General features: G+C 40.0%; 1 protein-coding gene across 1 annotated transcript in view; it reads left to right on the top strand.

Annotated features, from left to right (window-relative positions):
• rtn4r (reticulon 4 receptor) overlaps positions 1-4,000 on the top strand; it is a 63,420-nt gene extending 59,420 nt beyond the window's left edge. The window contains exon 2 of the mRNA XM_056744858.1: positions 1,913-4,000. Within this exon, the coding sequence (XP_056600836.1) occupies positions 1,913-3,330 (1,418 nt within the window). The 3' untranslated portion in view covers positions 3,331-4,000. The remainder of the gene's footprint in view (positions 1-1,912) is intronic.
• Positions 4,001-18,576: the final 14,576 nt, after the last annotated feature.

Below are 18,576 nucleotides of genomic sequence, written 5' to 3'. Positions count from 1 at the left end.
TCATTCCTAACCTGTCTGACTTCTGCAAAACACAAAAACGGAAAAAAAGAATGTTGGTAACCAAACACAGGCACCTACTGACTTTCATGTATGGACACAAAACCACTGGGACATTTCTCAAAATATCTTCTTTTGTGTTACACAGAAGAAAGAGTAAGATTTTGATGACGAATAAATGGATTTTTTTTTGGATGAACAATCCCATTAACAATGGAGCAATCAAAAATGTTTAACAACATTGGATTTGCTTCCAGAAAAAGAAACCGATAGATGCTCAGAAACTTGTTAAACTAAGAAAACTGCTAGAAAAGATAAATGTTTGTCTCAGTTGGCCTCAAAGTGATGTACGATGGAGACATCGTTGATGGATGCATTTCATCAGTTGGTTTCCTAAATAATGTCTGATCAAGCACTGAATAAAAACACAATTTTTTATCTTCACGCCTCCCGTAGATAAACTCCCAACCGGGCACCTCCACACACACATAGACCGCTGGCCTTCAGATCAGGGATGAGAGGAGAGCATCTTATCTTTCTGAAACACTCCACAAGCACTTCAAGCATTTTCGCGCTCTGTGCGCTCCCAGGAGACTCAAATGTAACATCCTAAGCCCTTTCCCTGGCGCCATCCCACCCATCCATGCATCAAACACCCACGCCGCACATATCTGCCCCTGGACAAACTAAATATCAGACCTTACGCTGCGCTGGAACGTGATTATCTCCATAAGCCCTATTAGCACTTGCTAATGTTGCGCAAGGCTCCCCTCCTATGTTTCATTTATCAGATCCCTCAATTGGCTGGCTTTTGGGCGGGAACGGGTCCCGCGGCACATGTTTCTGCCAGCAGCATTCACACAATCTAGCATAAGCGCAGACAAGCAGCCATTTTGGAGTTTGAAGTACAGAAGAACACATTTTATAGCCTTGGGTTGTTTTGAAATGTCTTGTTTTTATTTAATGGATAAATAGTTTATTTGGCTTAATGAATCTGCCACGAGCTAAATGTCAAAGAGATTTATACTTTGCTTCCCTCAAATTAAAAAGTGGACACTTTAAAGAAAAGGTCACTCAAAAATGAAAATTTTGTCATCATTTACTCAACCTCGTATCATTTCAAATCTGTATGACTTTCGTTCTTCTGAAGAAAACAAATGAAGATATTTTAAAGTATGTTGAAGACCGAACAATGCCCATGGACTTCTACGGTATAGACGCAAAAATATTAAGAAATATTATATTATATCTTCAGAGCTGGTATCTGCATCGGCAGATATCACTCAGAATAATCGCCTATCAGTACCGGTGGAGAAACATAGTATAGATGCATCTCTTAACAAAACCAATGCAGATTTATTGGTACAGCCATTGTTTTGTAACAAAAATATTTTTTAACAGAATAAAAGTCATACAGCTTTGAAGTGGCAAGACGATGAGTTAATAATGACAAAATTTTCATTTTTAGCAAATCCCTTTAAAACACACCTAAAATGTATCATGCATTATATATCAGAATACCAGAGCAAGTGTTATTTATTTTAAGAAAGCACAGACAGAAAAATCGACAAAATCAAGTTTGTTAGGGTTTAAAATAGAACGTGTCCACAGTTAATAGGATGAACAAAAGCTGTAGTTTCTTGGCTAGGACACCCGTGTGAACCTAAGGGGAAATTACTTCATGAGGCACACCCCCCCAAAAGACATCTGCTAAATGCTGAAATAAACAAAATATGGTTAAACACGAGAACGCTTTTTTGTTATGAACGATGCTTTATTATTTCTTTGAGGTCTGTGTACAAAGTCACAACCTAACAGTCTTATTGATGTTATTTGTTTGTTGTAAAAAATATTGAATCATGCTAAATTAAACTCCTCAAAGTGACCCCATTGACTCTTTGTCTTTTCTCAACAGGTGGTCGTCTCCTCTGCCTAGTGTTATGGTTTAATCTGGTTCCAGTGATGAATGGTTGCCCGGCAAAATGTGTTTGCTACAGCGAGCCGAGGCCAACCGTGGCCTGTCAACAGCAGGGTCTGTTCTCCATCCCCACAGAGATCCCCGTCCACAGCCAGCGAATATTCCTGCAGAGCAACAAACTGACAGTGGTCCGATCGACTAGCTTTAGTTCCGTGCATAATCTCACGGTCCTGTGGATGTACTCAAACAACATCAGCCATATCGAGGCGGGGGCATTTTACGGGTTGGAGAGACTGGAAGAGTTAGACATCGGCGACAACAGCAACCTTCGGATCATAAGTCCCACTGCGTTTCGGGGCTTGACAAAGCTGCATACCCTTCACCTACACAGGTGCGGACTGTCCGAGCTCTCGATTGGAGTTTTCAGAGGACTGTTCTCTCTTCAGTATCTGTATCTGCAGGATAACAACCTTTTAGCCTTGCAAGACGACACTTTCATGGACCTGGCAAACCTCACCTACCTGTTCTTACACAACAACAAGATCAAGGTTGTGACCGACCACATGTTGCGAGGGTTGATCAACCTTGACCGTCTGCTCTTGCATCAGAACCGCATCATACACGTGCAACAGCGGGCTTTCAATGACCTTGGCAAGCTGACAACCTTGTTTCTCTTCTACAACAACCTCACCATGTTGACGGGGGAGGCCATGAATCCTCTTGTGTCCCTCCAGTATCTAAGGCTGAATGGAAACCAGTGGATTTGTGACTGTAGAGCCAGGCCGTTGTGGGACTGGTTCAAACGCTTCAAAGGTTCCAGCTCCGAATTGGAATGCCACCTCCCGAGCACTCTTAATGGGAAAGATCTAAAGCGACTTAAAAGTGATGACCTGGAGGGTTGCGTGGACGCTCCGTCCCAGGTCCAAACCAGCATCTTTAACACAAAGGCACGGTCTGGAAAGTTCCTCTCACTGGATGACCCGCTTGTAGAAAGCATTCCCAGATGTTGTCTTTCGGCTAATGACAAATCCTCCATCATCTCCAGCAAATCGCTCCCTGATCCTTCATCCTACAACAGCCGCCAGATCACCAACAATCCCCTGAAAGAGAAGGAGAACATTTCCAAGACCAAGTTTCGGGAGGGCGAGCAAACAAAAAATGACACTCGCAATAAGCAAAGTCTCAACGATGGTCCTTTGGGAACCCTTTCCAACAACCTTGACCAGTCCTTGGACAAAATAAACCCAGAGCTGCTAGACAATCTGGAACCTTCAACAGCACCGTCTAGAAAGAAAAAGAAGTGCTCCAAGAAGCCCAAATCGGACCAGTCGTGTTTAAAGGGTCACGGATCCACCATTGAAGTATTGGGCCTACTTTTGATCGCCGTGATCTGGTTTTCCATGGACTTCTCATAGTTCATAAACACGTTCACCTGTTTGCTCTTGACAATGACACAAAATACCTGCAGTAGCCTACGTGGACAGGCTAAGACACTGAAAAGGGGGTTAGGAGTCAGCCCGCATGGTTGAGAAAAAAGTTACAAAAGCTAAAAACGTGTTACCAGGAACGAATGCCTTTACTGAATACAACATGAGATCTGATGTATATACAACTTGGTGCCCAAATGTGTGTTCTATGTACTTTTAATGTGCTGTGTTTAAGCAACACTGCGGAGAGTTCCCTATTCCCATCACTTCAAAAATGCTTCAACTCCACAGAATGTGACCACCTTTAGATGAACCACAAAAAAATCCTTAGACCGTTACTAAAACAGAATGCAACCAGGAATGTTCCAGATATGAAGCCGAGGGGAGTGACATGATTTTTTCCCTATATTTTTTTTTTGAAAGTGATATATTTGTTTGATGCTGTTTTTTATGTTTCTAAGTATTTCGGTAAAGACAAATGTTCAACTCTCCCCGGATATGTGCTCTTTTCTGTTTGCGTCCTGACACAAATGCAAGGTGGCATCTTTGGAAGGAATGCTGTCTAGTTGTTCACTGAAATTGCAATTGCATCATAGATATGCATTTTATTTTGCTGGTGTACAAGCATAAATATATGACAAATAAAATATCTCTTTTGTACAAATGGCTTCTGATGGGCTGTCAGTGAATATAACAAAGCATAAAATGAAAGAGAATAAAGAAAACGTAGGCATTAGTGATCAATAAAGAGTTTTGCAAGTTCAAGGGCTGAATCAAAAAACAAAGAAAGATTTGAAGGAACCTCAACAACAATATACATTTTTAGACAAAAGTCAAACATTTTCCAAGCTTGATGTTTCTTAACAAATACCTTATATTTATTAGACCTTACTTATTCACATTTTATTAAAATCTCATTTCTATTTTTCTAATTTGGTAAATTGATGAACAGATCAGCTAGTTACTTGTATACAACCTTAAAAATGTAAAGCAGTGAGCCAAATGTAACCAATTCAACAAATCCACAAATCCCATATCCAAAACACAAAGTAAACCCGTATATTTCTTTCATGAGCTACTGTAAACCAAAATGTCACATTCAGACCGAACAACCTCTAATCAGCTACACCTCCTGCCAAATGCACAAGTAAGGGTCGAAGACCATAACCCTCTAGGAAACATGCTCTGTCCTCTCCCATAAACAGATGGCAGACCGTGCTGGGATTGTTTGTGGATGACGACCCATTGCTTTGTCAACCTGGCAGGCTTTCAAGTTATCGTCTAATGCTTTCAACTACTTCAGCACGGCGGGAGCCTGGCACGAGCGAGGTGCCCACTTCAGTAGAGAGAGGTTTAACCAGCAGTCGTATGTTATACAAAACATGCTCATGTCAGCTTACTAACACCCCGTGTACACTGCTGGTGTCGTTACAAAATTAAAATGCTATTATTATAATAAATGAAGTGCCTCTGTGCGATATGCGTGAGTGTGTTGTTGGATATCCTTTGTGGATATGTCACTTCAGTGGCCTCGGTGATGTCACTAAAAAAGAAAAGCTGTTACACAAGCAGAGCAAGTGACCATTTTGATGAAAGATTACACTCTACAAAATGGGTCATTGTGTCATGGAGCTCCGGGGGAGACATGGTATGGGAACCCAATTGCAGGCAGGACGAGATAGTAGGGGTAACAATGATATTTAATAAACAGAACAAGACTATACAAAATGTAAAACAAAACCCACGAGGGGGAAAATAATACAGGATAACTTAAATAGACAACAAGAACAGGGACTGACTAGACTATGGAAAAACAAACACTTGATATGAACACTTACTAAGACGAGGGAACAGGAACAAGGTAACAAGAACTTCATACAAACGGTATACGACAGCGTAAGCTTACAGCAAACAGCTACATGAAGGTACAATGAACGAGCACAGGACAAGGAACACAAGGGTGTTTTAAAGGAAACACAGGATCATAACGAGGAACAGGTGCTGGGTATTAGCACTAAGGAGAGGCTGACGAGGAACGAGATGCAGGGAACAATGACAAGACACGAGAAAGAACTATGTCTTTCCCACAAAAAACCATCAGGCAATGCCATGGCTCCACTCGAGACAGGAATAAAACATGACATGATAGTGGAACCATGACATAAGCCCCCACTTAAATGAACACCTCCAGGTGTTCATCAAGGGGTAACTAACAAGACAAGACTAACTTGGACAAGGACAAAAACCAGACAGACAAGGCAAACAAGACAAGGGCTAAACACGACAAGATAATCCAAGGGTTGGGGTGGGATAATAAAAATAACAAACAAGGGAGGGGGGGTGGGTACAAACAAGGAAACATGGGCGGAAGTCCAGAAGGGGTAGGGCTTGGTGGGAAAGTTCCAGCCCTTGGGGACGCGCCAGAGCGCGGAGCCCCAGGGGGCTTAACAGGGGAAGTCCTGGGGAAAACTGTTCTTGTCCCCGGCAGGACTGCAGGGCTGCACCCCGGCTGGAGTGCCGGGCAGGACAAGTGCCGGACGGCCGGCTGGAATGCCGGGCAGGACAAGGGCCAGACGGGCGGCTGGAATTCCGAGCCGGACGGCCGGCTGGAATGCCGGGCTGGACATCGGCTGGAATGCCGGGCTGGACATCGGCTGGAATGCCAGGCTGGACATCGGCTGGAACATCGGCTGGGCAGCGCTCTGTGCCGGTTGCTGGACCAAGCTTGGTGCCGGTTGCTGGACCGGGCTTGGTGCCGGTTGCTGGACCGGGTTTGGTGCCGGTTGCTGGACCGGGCTTCGTGCCGGTTGCTGGACCGGGGTTGGTGCCGGTTGCTGGACCGGGGTTGGTGCCGGTTGCTGGACCGGGCTTGGAGCTGGTTTCTGGGGAGAGTCTGCAGCTCGGGACCTCCGGACTCGGGACCACTGGAACCCTGGCTGCCCTCCGTTGCCTCTTCACCACCAACTGGCCTCCGTGGCAAGCGGGGGAGGAGAACGTCTTCAGGGTCCTCCTCGGAGGCTTCCAACCCTGAGCCAGCTGTGCCCTTCACCTCCTTTCTTCAGCCGACCACCAGAAAGGAGGTGAAGGGCACAGCTGGCTCAGGGTTGGAAGCCTCCGAGGAGGACCCCTGAAGACGTTCTCCTCCCCCGCTTGCCACGGAGGCCAGTTGGTGGTGGTGAAGCTGCTGCGGATGAGGCGGAGGGAGCGGTGATGCCCAGAACCCGACCTGCAGGGTATGACCCTACGGGATAGCGACCAGTGGAGATGGATAGCACGATGGATAGAAGGATTGTACTGGGATCCTGGACTCCGACCTGTTCGTGGCATACCGCCACACGACATCGAAGTCCAGCGGTCTCAGCATCCTCATCTCCGCTGGCGACAGAGGTGCCCACTGCCAACTCCGCCTCCCCAAAGAACACATTCTCTGCAGCATCGAGGGAACCTATCAACGTATGTCCCCAGGTCATCGTTTCCTTGACGGATACCGCAGAGGTGGCGTGCCTGGCGGGACCGCAGGCAGTTCACCTTGGCTGCCTGCTGGACTCTGTTTGGCTCGTTCATTTCCTCTCATGGAGCTCCGGAGGAGACATGGTATGGGAACCCAATTGCAGGCAGAGAGAGGCAGGACGACATGGTAGGGGTAACAATGATATTTAATAAACAGAACAAGACTATACAAAAGTTAAAACAAAACCCACGAGGGGGAAAACAATACAGGATAACTTAAATAGACAACAAGAACACGGACTGACTAGACTATGGAAAAACAAACACTTGATATGAACACTTACTAAGACGAGGGAACAGGAACAGGAACAAGGTAACAAGAACTTCATACAAACGTTATACGACAGCGTAAGCTTACAGCAAACAGCTACATGAAGGTACAATGAACGAGCACAGGACAATGAACACGAGGGTGTTTTAAAGGGAACAAACACAGGATCATAACGAGGAACAGGTGCTGGGGATTAGGACTAAGGAGAGGCTGACGAGGAACGAGATGTAGGGAACAATGACAAGACACGAGAAAGAACTATGTCTTTCCCACAAAAAAACATCAGGCAATGCCATGGCTCCACTCGAGACAGGAATAAAACATGACATGATAGTGGAACCATGACACATTGGGTCAAAAAGGATGAACCAAACCGCTAGGCTAAATTAACCCAGAAAATTGCCTATCATTGTATTAATACAACCCAGCAAAGGATAATTTACAACCCAATGGGTTGGGTTCATCCCAATTTTAAATACATTCATTCATTTTAAACAAATACTAGGTTGAGGATTATAGACCAGCATTTTTTTGAGTGTGCATGGACTTGTAAAAAAAACATTTGGTGATGCATCATGCAAAGTACAAATAACTAAACAAGGTTGATTCTGATTCCATTTCAACAATCTCACACTATTTTTGTGCTATTATCATAACAGGAATGTCTCTAAAATCCAAACATTTAGAAAGCAAATTATGATAAGTGAAAGGACAATGACTTGTAAGCTGTTTCTCAATTCTCAATTCAATTCCTCCCGACGTCGCACTTGTTATGTGGCTTTTCTGTGGCTCTTGTGGGTCAGTGGTTAGAGTATGGTGCTAGTAATGCCAAGGTCACGGGTTTGATCCCAGGGGATTGTACATAGTCAGGAACAAAATGTATAGTACAATGCAATGTAAGTTAATTTGGCCAAAAGTGTCTGCCAAATGTAAATGTCATCAAGGACGTAAAAAAAATAATTTAACTTCACTTAAGGCACATTCATTATAGTATAATTCTTACCTTTAAATGTAATGGTTGCTTTTCTGAAATAAAACCTGAAATAATATATAATACAATAATATTATCTGAATAATAAACCTTGATGACCTCCGGAGGATGCAGCCTTCGAATTCAGACACATTTATTGTCATTATCTTCATTAGATCAGCATTATTCCAATGAAGGCTAAACGGCTCATAATAGTTCAATGTTAAATCCCAGTTATTAAATTGGTAGCACAAGTTGTATTTGTTAACATTTAATGCATTAGCTAACTTAACAAGGAACAATGCTTCTATAGCATTTATAAATTTCAGTTCATTTGATTTAAAAAAAAAAATAATTAGTAATGCTGAAATTAACATAAACTAAGATTAATAACTGCTAGAAGAACTATTCATTGTACGTTAATTTTAGCATTTAGTAATTTTACATTTCTAACATTGTAGCATGAACTAACATGAACAATTGTATTGACAATAACTAAAATTAATAGTAAAATAAATAATTTATACCTACTGAAAACTATACTTCTCATTGTTAGTTAATGTTAACATTTAGCAATGTTAACAAATATAATACAATCTAAATACAGCCTGCAGCCGTCCATAAGCCACATAACATACAGAGTGAATCCTTTCAGACAATATCATGTGCAATTCGATCATAAAATATTGATATTCCAAAGATACAATAGCATTTTCTCTCTACTTATACAATAAAAGAACCCCTATGAGACGAACTCCTTTATCTAAAGCAGAAAATACAGTGTGGGATGTTTTAAAAACGTATCGAAGTACTTTAAAAGCGAGCAAGGGCGAAAGACAGAAAGAGCTGTCTGGGGAACCATCTAAGGACTCTTTTGATGTTTTTCTTCTATTCTTTTTAAGAGTAAAGGTCACTGGTTTTGGTGTCATCTGACATTCAAAGTTTTTCATAGCTTGTGGCTTTAAATGAAATCTCGGAGTAAAATCCGTCGCTCCCTTATAAAAACCTTCCGCAGCGCTGTTGTGCGGCGCACATCCTACTATCAGCTTTCCCAGGCTCCAGGAAAGCTCACATTTAACCTTTATAGCCGCAGGAAAAATAACCAGGCAGAAAATCGTACACTAGGTTAATGAATGCTGTTTACACAACAGTGATGAGAAGGAACGCGTTAAATGATGATGTGGTGAGGGGGGAGGTGCTGGTGTCATAACGTGCGGTGGTAATTATCAGTCTTTTGCTCTCCAGGCACTGAGCTGAACTCCTCGACATGCTGAGCAGCTACCGTATTTACATCATCTGCCCCAGGCATCTGCCGCAGCCCTACACGAGGATGAAATTGAGTTTATTTACACCACCCACTCTTCATACTGAACAATATCACCCATCACGGTTCTTTGTGGGGAAAGAACAACATGCAGCGGACTGCTACACTCAGCCATCACTCATCAGATGCATTTAAATTTGATTGTAATGTAAATGATGGTCATTTGACATACAGTATTTGAAATCAATCATCTCTCAATGTTCAAGGGAATACAATGGGACCCAACAGCCTGAGACCACTACTGAAAATATGCTACACTTTTCTAAATTGAAGGAAGGTTCATGTTTTCCAATTAAAGGACTCATCAGATGTGCACTTTCAACAAGTTGGTATGATATATTAGGGTCTTCATGAAATGTCTGAAGCATATTAAGCTTAAAAACACTTTTTGTCTCGTCAAAAACACCTATGCTCATAGCAACCCCTTTTGGTGTGTATCTCTTTAAATGACAATGAGTTACAGGGCACTCCACCACCCGTACTGCCATGGCAATGGTTTAGCTAAATGATGTTTCCTGGACTCTTTTTATACGTCTCAAATCATTCGTCCGGAGACTAAAAAATCCTTCAAGGCAAACAGCGCATCCTAATGTGCTCACGTTGTGTGTGTATGCTTGCCTAAAATCCACAGAATGCGCACCTGCAGATCTCAGCGGAATTACGTGGATTTTAGTGCTTGTCGTTGACAAAATATAACATAACACATAACGTGAGGGCATAACTAGTATGCTGTGACAAATCCCTCTTGAGGAACAACTTTAAAGTTAATCCTGCTTGTACTGCCCCAGGTTGATAAAGCACACCGGCTTGAATTTACTAAAAATAAAATAATCCACTCCTGTCTCTTCTGAGGTTAGGACTCTGTGCAGCGACTACATTGCATGTTGTCCACGAACTTTAGCCATGGTGTCACGTACACCGCTGTTGCTTGTGTTAACAACAATGGCGGTAGCGCTGTGGGTGGAATTGTGTTGATTAAGTGGGCGGTAATATTTTAATAAGATCCTGCTTTTACATCACAACAGGAGCGAAATCTGAACGGCTCTGAACATGCTTGCAGGGAAAGGCTCATCAAAACAATGTTACTGGGATCTTGTTTTTTCACATTTTTTGGGTAGCTAGATGAACCGGGGACCTGATTATAGCACACATAAACAGATTTGGCTTTTCATCCCATGACTCATTATCATTAGCATTATCAAACTCATCTGTGGCGTAATGTCAATTACTACAAAAAATATATATCTCTAAAGGAACTGTTCATCCAAATAGGGTTGGGACGATAGACGATGCCATCATTCACCACCGAAGGCATGAAGATGTTGAGCTGGCATCGTGATTACAGCAAATGTTTCACTTTTGTCACATGACTCATGCTGCTACAAGGCTAGAGGGGAATTAAAGCTTTCATGCACTGTAGTGATCATACTGGCCTGACTAAGTAACTGAGGAGATCGAGCTGTATAAAGGGGACGCGCAGTTTGCGCAGACCCTCCTGACTTTGGTGTCTGCGCACATAGACATAATAAATACCTAGATGCCACATTGGCCACTTTGCTCCGCTGCTGCGATATGTCAATGGTGCCGCCATATTAGTGAAGGCTACAGTGCACTCAAATAAGGTAAACGTTAAAATAAGTACGTAAAGTAATCTTAAATTAAATGTTTCAAACAGGGATGGCAATAGAGACGGAAACATTACAGATAAAAAAAATGCAGTTAAAATAGCGGATTTACGAGTAGGCAGGATATGCACTTTACATTAAATTAATAATTCCACGTTCAAATAATAATTGTTTTTAATTATTTAAGTATTTAAGGCTGTTGGAAACGCACGTCTAAATGTAAATACGGCACTATTTCCAACACGGATGACAAGATGTGCCTTCAAATTTGGCATCCGCTGTAGATAATCTGAACAAATTAAGGGAAAATCTTTGGAAAATCCTGAGCTGATCTCGCTGTGAAAGAGGGGATTAAATTTAGCAGCGCTGTAAATCTCAGCAGCTAGCAATTGTTTTCAATTAACCTTCAGAAAGGGAGTTGCTTGGAGGAACACTTGAGAGACAATGATCAGTCGCTGAGGTCAGGAAGAAAAAGGAAATAAGTGAGACTGAACACAGAGAACATCTCTCCACCTATTGAGAGAAACTGAGACAGAAGTGGCACATGGGAATAGCCGTGATGTTTGAAGTGCCACACAAAAATTGTTGGTTACAAAAACAATTTATTTTAGGCTGTAAAAGAATAGTTCACCCAAAATGTTTTATTTATTTATTTTCTTCATAAATGTATTCACCCTCAAACCTGTATACATTTCTGCAGAAAACATAGACAGATATAACAAATTGTAGTTTCGCCTGACATTTTTATAGTTCTTGTACGATATACGGTGCTAATTATTATGGTTATATGTATTTTCATATAGCATCAATGTTTGGTGTACATTGTGATTGTATATCATTAATTATGATATATCAGTATATTGCAAATAAACAAATCTGAATTAATTTATACACATTTTAAAATTTGTTTTCCAAATGTCACTGTCAGAAAATTCTAGAAATGTCTGTAGCACAGGGGAGGTGGGATGAAGCGATGATGGGTGACTACGTCTGGAACTTGGTTTGTGAGGACACTTATAGTCATAAAAGACAAAAACGATCAAATGTGGTTCTGAAGTTTGGACGAGTCATTTTTAGTAACTGTTGTTTCAAATGTTGTTTTGAGCTCAGTGTTACGCCATTTCCTTGAAATTTCTGCATACGAGTTATTATACCAAAATGTATAAATGTGTAAAAATAAATTTCAGAATTTTTGTGAGTATCGTTGATGGTAAAAATAATTAATGGGATTTTCGCATTCAGCATGTTAAACTTCATATAGAAACAATAAAAATGAAAGTTGATTCAGATTCCATTTCAACAATCTCACACTATTTTTGTGCTATTATCATAACAGCGATGTCTCTAAAATCCAAACATTTAGAAAGCAAATTATGATAAGTCTTAGGACAAAATTTTTGGTGGAGGTGAAAGGATTCAATTCAAAGGCTGCGTCCTCCCGACGTCGCACTTGTTATGTGGCTTCTGTGGCTCCTGTGGGTCAGTGGTTAGAGCATGGTGCTAGTAATGCCAAGGTCATGACCATTGTTTTGGTTAAATTGTGTATTTTGAAGAACGTTGGCAACCAAACATTGACTTTTGTTGACACAAAACCACTGAGACCTTTCTGTGTGTTCCACAAAAGAGAGAGACAAGCGAACAAATGATGACAAAATTTGTCATATTGCCTGAACTTTAAAATGTTTAAAGTATTTGAACCTAAATAATCAAGCAAGAACAGCCATGGACAAAACTTTCACATTTTAAATTAGCCCAGAATAACTATAAAAGCCTTAAATTGATTACACTATTTCAAAGCTTGGTGTGACTTTACAATAACATCTCTCTAACCATTTCAGAAATATATTTTATTCTTTTACACAAAGACACAAAAAAGGCTTTAGCTATGCACCAGCTGAAGGTGCCATTCAGCCTGAGACAGCAACAATCTGATTTCTGTTTTCGTCTAGTAATTTGTGGGCGTTTCTAGCATTCAGAAGACATTTTGTTATACTGGGATTTGAGTCGTGAGAATCGTAGGATTACCCGGCTATCACAAGAACAGAAAACAGAAAATTACCCTTAATTACATCAGCCACCCCTTCAACACTTATCCCACCACAAACTGGCAATTTGGCACAGATGCGAAACATCTTAATGTAAGCAATGAATGTGACTGAAAATACATTTGCTTAAACATCAATTACATAAACTAGCTGGTTGAGCTCTTAAAGGTCTTTCTTCCTTCTGGATGGTTTGACAAATGCTCCTTCCTTTCTTGGTGTGTTGATCAATACACCCTGCTGAAATAGAAACCATCACATGTCGTCAAATGAAATATCATTATACGAACCAATAACTTTTTCCATTAAAACCATTGCAAAATGTATTTTGTAGTTTGCTTTGAGTATTATAGCAATAGATTAATCTGCCAGAAAACATCCCACTTAGAAATCCATCACATACACCTAGATACCATTATAGTTTCCAAGAAATACAATTCCCATTATAACCATTAATTCCATTTAAATTTTCTATTGTGTTTTTGGAACGTGTTATATTTTCTATTGTGTTTTTGGAACGTGTTATATTTTCTATTGTGTTTTTGGGAAAGTTTAAATTGTTTTTTTAGGCAGGGCTAATATATACAGTTACTAATATATATATACAGTGTATATATACACCCTCATCATCTATCAAAGTCATACAGTACAAAATACGAGTCAGCTGAAATGAAGTCAAACCTTGGAGCTGGATATAAAATTTAAGATATTTCACTGTTCATCAGGGTCTTCATTAATTGAACCGATTTATCAAGAGAGCAAGAAGCAAATCCTAATAACACCCAATAAACATATGGAGAAGTAAACAAGAAATCTATCAAGAAGAAGGTCTGAATGTTGCAGCAGGGCTATGAAATGTGTACCAAGATGGTATTTTTGCATGTTTATGTTAGACTGCAGATTAGTGCTGAATTCATTAAGCATGGGAGGCATGTGGCCATCTGGCTAAAGCTAGCCTGTGGTCAAGAGGGCACATGAAAATTGAGGGTCAACTGAACTGAATTTTATTAACTATGATTGTGCCAAAAGCCACAGCATTACCAGAGCTAAGCCAATAAGTTTAAAGTGTGTTTTTCAATGAAGAAAGCCTTAAAGCTGTAATCCTTAATGTTCTTTGGCAGTCTATAATGCCTCAATATCGTGATCTCTGTTTTAAACATACAGTAAAATAGGAGGTGATTCAAATGACAAACCCCACCATTGGGGTGGAAATAACCCAGTATAGTTTAGAGTATATAGACAGTTTCATCAGATGCACATGCTTGGCCCAAGTTAACTTCTGGGCTGTGTAGTTCAGTCTAAAAAAAAAACTTCTATATAGCACTAAAAGTGGTTCTTGGCTCGCATCCATAGGGTAACCACTTTTAGTGCTTTATAGAACCATATCTTGGTGCTACAGTGGTTCTTCAGCGGTTCTTTGGGATGACTGAGGTGCAATGTAGAACTGCTGAAGAACCATACAGGGGCTTAACAGGTTCTTCGGCGCTAGGACATTGGTAAACCCAAAGACCCTCTGAAGAACCACTGAAGCACCAAGAAAGTTGTTAATCGAACAGTACGGGACCCCAATTACTTCTATTGTGTGGACACAAAACCAATGCAAGTGAATGGGGTCCAGATAACAACAATTTTCTAAAAATCTTCTTTTGTGTTCTGCGGAAGAAAGAAAGTCATGCAGGTTTGAAATGACAAGAGGATGAGTACATGCTGACAGTTTTTATTTTTGGGTGACCTATCACTTTAAACTTGGGCCACAAAAGCATGCACGTGTTTAAGTTGTCGCTTTGAAACAACAAAAATACAGGTCCTTATGCACAGCGATGAAATAGAAGAACCATTTTTGAATGCACAAAGAACCTTTCTGTAAAAGGTTCTTTGAAGAACCATCTCTTTCCTACTTTTTATAATCTAAAGAATCTTTTTTCGCCACAAAGATCCTTTTGTGAAACAGAAAGCTATTAAAAGAATCCTATTTGATCTTCTACAACCTTTTCTGCGTTAAGGTGCAAACAGATGATGTTAAAGAAATGCTCTACAAAGCAAGAATGACTCAATGCTTAAGGTTCACAACCCTGGGATGGATTCTGTAGGCTTGTGTGTGGAGGTTGAAGCGGTTCCTCCTCTCTTCGCTTTGATCCACAAATAAATCCAAAACCAGCATGACTCGTACAGAACTACATACAAGCCAAATGGTTCCTACAGTCACACATCAAACATGAGTTCGTGTAGGCTAGCAGAGAGAGCTGTGCGTTTGAACTTCAGCGGCGAAAAAAGACAGCACGCCCACTCTCAAACTGAAACGATTTTTTTATATTGTGAATAATGTTAAATGTACATCCAAACGCTACTGTTATCCCTCGCCAGGTACTTAAATAATAACCATTTTAACAGACATTATAACTGAAAGCACAGACCCCTGCAGGTGACTCAAAAACATGCCCCGCTCGCAGAAATTGTAATCATTTTGGTGAACTAGAATCTTTAGCAACAGGACATCATTTTCACGGCACTTAAGCACACAGTCCCCTCAAATTCTCAAGTTTGTGTTATAAACCAGTTGAACTTAATTGTCGTTTATTAATAATATATAACAAACATAATGTTAATATAAATGATACATTGTGATAAATAAGATTATTAAATGTCAAAATAATATTCTCCAAGTTAAACAACATTTTTTATTGATTTAAGGTTAAAATATGACCTGGGCACGTTTTTTGGACGGTCAGATTCAATCCTGTGCTTTTCTCATTCACATCCCCTCTCATGCTTTGACTCTCACCCTCCTGTGAGTCACAGCAGCAGGACTGATGACTTGCTGCCGGGTGATTATTTTGGGGCTTAAAGTAGCTGAGCAGGCAGGACGGGAGCTCTGTAGTGTCAGAAAGCTTCTCGCCCTGACGCCCATCACGGGCACTGCCGGGGGTGACATGCACCGAACAGATGGTTCATCAATGTCACCTCATAACTCTGGAACTAAGCGAGAGGCAGCAGAGAGCACCGAGAGATCTTCTCATGGTGTGTGTGGGAATATATGCCCGGGGATCATGATTGCACGAATGCCATTAACCTTCACTGAGTGTACAAAAAAACTGGGCAATCCATCTGTCATCTGAATAAACAGGATTTATTTCCTTGTTTTTTTTTTAAAGAGCTATCATTTGTCAGTAACTCAAAGAACAGGCAGTGTTTGTCCATCGGAATAGTCTAATAACACGACTCCAAAGTAGATTTAACTGCTAGTAGAATTATTATTACCATTTTGCTACTGCATGGATGCTAATGTACGTCAGATGCTATGGTGCCCTAAATGTCTTTTAGCTGTTGCTAGGGTGTTGCTGGTAGGGATGTGATTTCTTTAGTGTTCTAGGTCTAATAATCACTCTAACTTTCCTAAAGTCTGAAACGAGTACAAATCAGATTCAAGTGTTTTTAAATATTTCAATGTGACATTTCTGACATTTGAAGGTAACTCTATTGCCCACTTAAATATTAAACTTTACACATTGGGCCTGAGATATAAACATTGTATACATGCAAAACACGTGCATTCAAAACACTTTTCTAATCATATATCACAATTTAAACTAAGAACTGAAAAAGTTCACACTGTACAGACATTTTTATGTATAAAATCTAAGCTACGTTTTGTACAAGAGATGAGTTATAATAATAGTTTAACCAAAAAACAAATATTGTCTTCATTTTATTTATCCTCATACATGACTCTTCTGTGAAACACAAAATAAGATATTTTGAGAAGTGTCTCTAGTGGTTTTGTGTCCATACAATAGAAATCAATGGGGACATTATTCAAAATATCTATTGTGTTCTGCAGAAGGAAGAGTCATGCAGGTTTGGAGTGTGACATGTCGGTTAGTAAACGATGAAATTATTTATTGATCAAGTTTCCATCATATGTTAAAAATCATATTTAGGTCAGCTGAAACAAAGCTACACCAAGAAAACACGGTTTTTTCACCAGTCACAAAGGTGAGGAGTGTGTGCCAGGTCTGAAAATGTAGTTGAATTGATCACCTGGCTCTGCAAGCAGTGTCAAATATTTCTATTATTCCAAATTTGTGCTATTGTGTCATGGCAGACAAATGATTTGTTTATCTTAGTTTTGTTCCTTAGCTACAGCTGCAAATGGCCAATGACTTACATGGAGTTGACTGTATACATGCAATATATACAAGAGCAATATCTGTAATGTAATGCACTTTAATTGGCTGTTATTTTATTGGTGGCAGACATTGTAAAGACTATTTTTAATTTAGATGCAATGTGGTTAATTTCTACATGACCTAAACAAACCTACAGTACATCTTGATGCATTTTACTGTGGAGACTGACTCAGATTACATACTTTTGTTCAAAATGAATAAACATGACTTTCATAACACAGAGTTCAATTAAAACCTCAATATGTGTTTAATAACTTTCCAACATGACCAGTTAAAAAGGGCAGGTTGGGATTTTATATAAATCATATCTGTTCTACGGATTAAAAATTAAGGTTGTCAGGATTTGGGGTTTGTAGGTTAGCGCAGGGCGCAGGCTGGTATCCCATATGGATTGAGGGATTTCACTTAACTAGATTGTGCTTTTTGAAAGGTTACAAGTAACAGGCTGGCTTAGCATGATTAAATAAGATAAAGCTCTGGTTTTAGGACAAGGGCTGTGGGGACATGACGTTACAGTGCCTTTACAAAAATTGTACACACTCACATTTTTACACAATAAAACACAAAAGGGATGGCACAAAAACAACCTCAATTACAAATAGAAATGGGTACCAACAAAAAAGGTTGCCATGTGGCTACTGATGTGTTATTATTATGACACTAACTGAAGTGTTATTATGAGCCACCATCTGACCACAACAAGACAACAAAATCAAAGAGAATACACTGCCCTCAAAATAACATTGGCTCTGATACAATACAGTGTTACCGCAGGGCACCATAACATCCAAGGGCTACATAAGTCTCAACTCAAAATAAAAAAACGCCTACAGGAAAAACAGGTGCAGAGAAATTAAGAAAAAAATACTGGAAGAAAATCATATAGAGACCTAGGAAAATGCAACAGTCAAAACCATGACCTTTTACTAAAACAATGGCCAGTACATTTAAAGTGATTGTCTCCATTAACCAAAGGCACAAAAACAAGCTAATGACAACCAACAAAAACAAGTTAACAGGCATAAGCCAATGAACATAATATAACTCACACCAACAAGTTTCCAAGAAAAGGTTGTTATTGGTAAAATAATTCAAACATTTCATAAAAACCTTGAGTGAGGTCAAAATACTAGTATCCACACTTTCCATTAGGATCCCAAATAGACATGCACGTGTACAATACATAAGGGGATCAAAACCTGATTCCATTGTCTACCCATAAAATAACTTAATAAATACATTAAAATGTTAACTTTTTTACTACTATTTTTATACATATTTTCGAATATTTCTGTGTTGCCTTTA

Source organism: Triplophysa dalaica, chromosome 4 (assembly GCF_015846415.1).
Source record: "Triplophysa dalaica isolate WHDGS20190420 chromosome 4, ASM1584641v1, whole genome shotgun sequence".
Taxonomy (NCBI): Eukaryota; Metazoa; Chordata; class Actinopteri; order Cypriniformes; family Nemacheilidae; genus Triplophysa; species Triplophysa dalaica.
The sequence above is the reverse complement of the archived record's forward strand: the minus strand, read 5'-3'. Positions and strand labels throughout refer to the sequence as shown.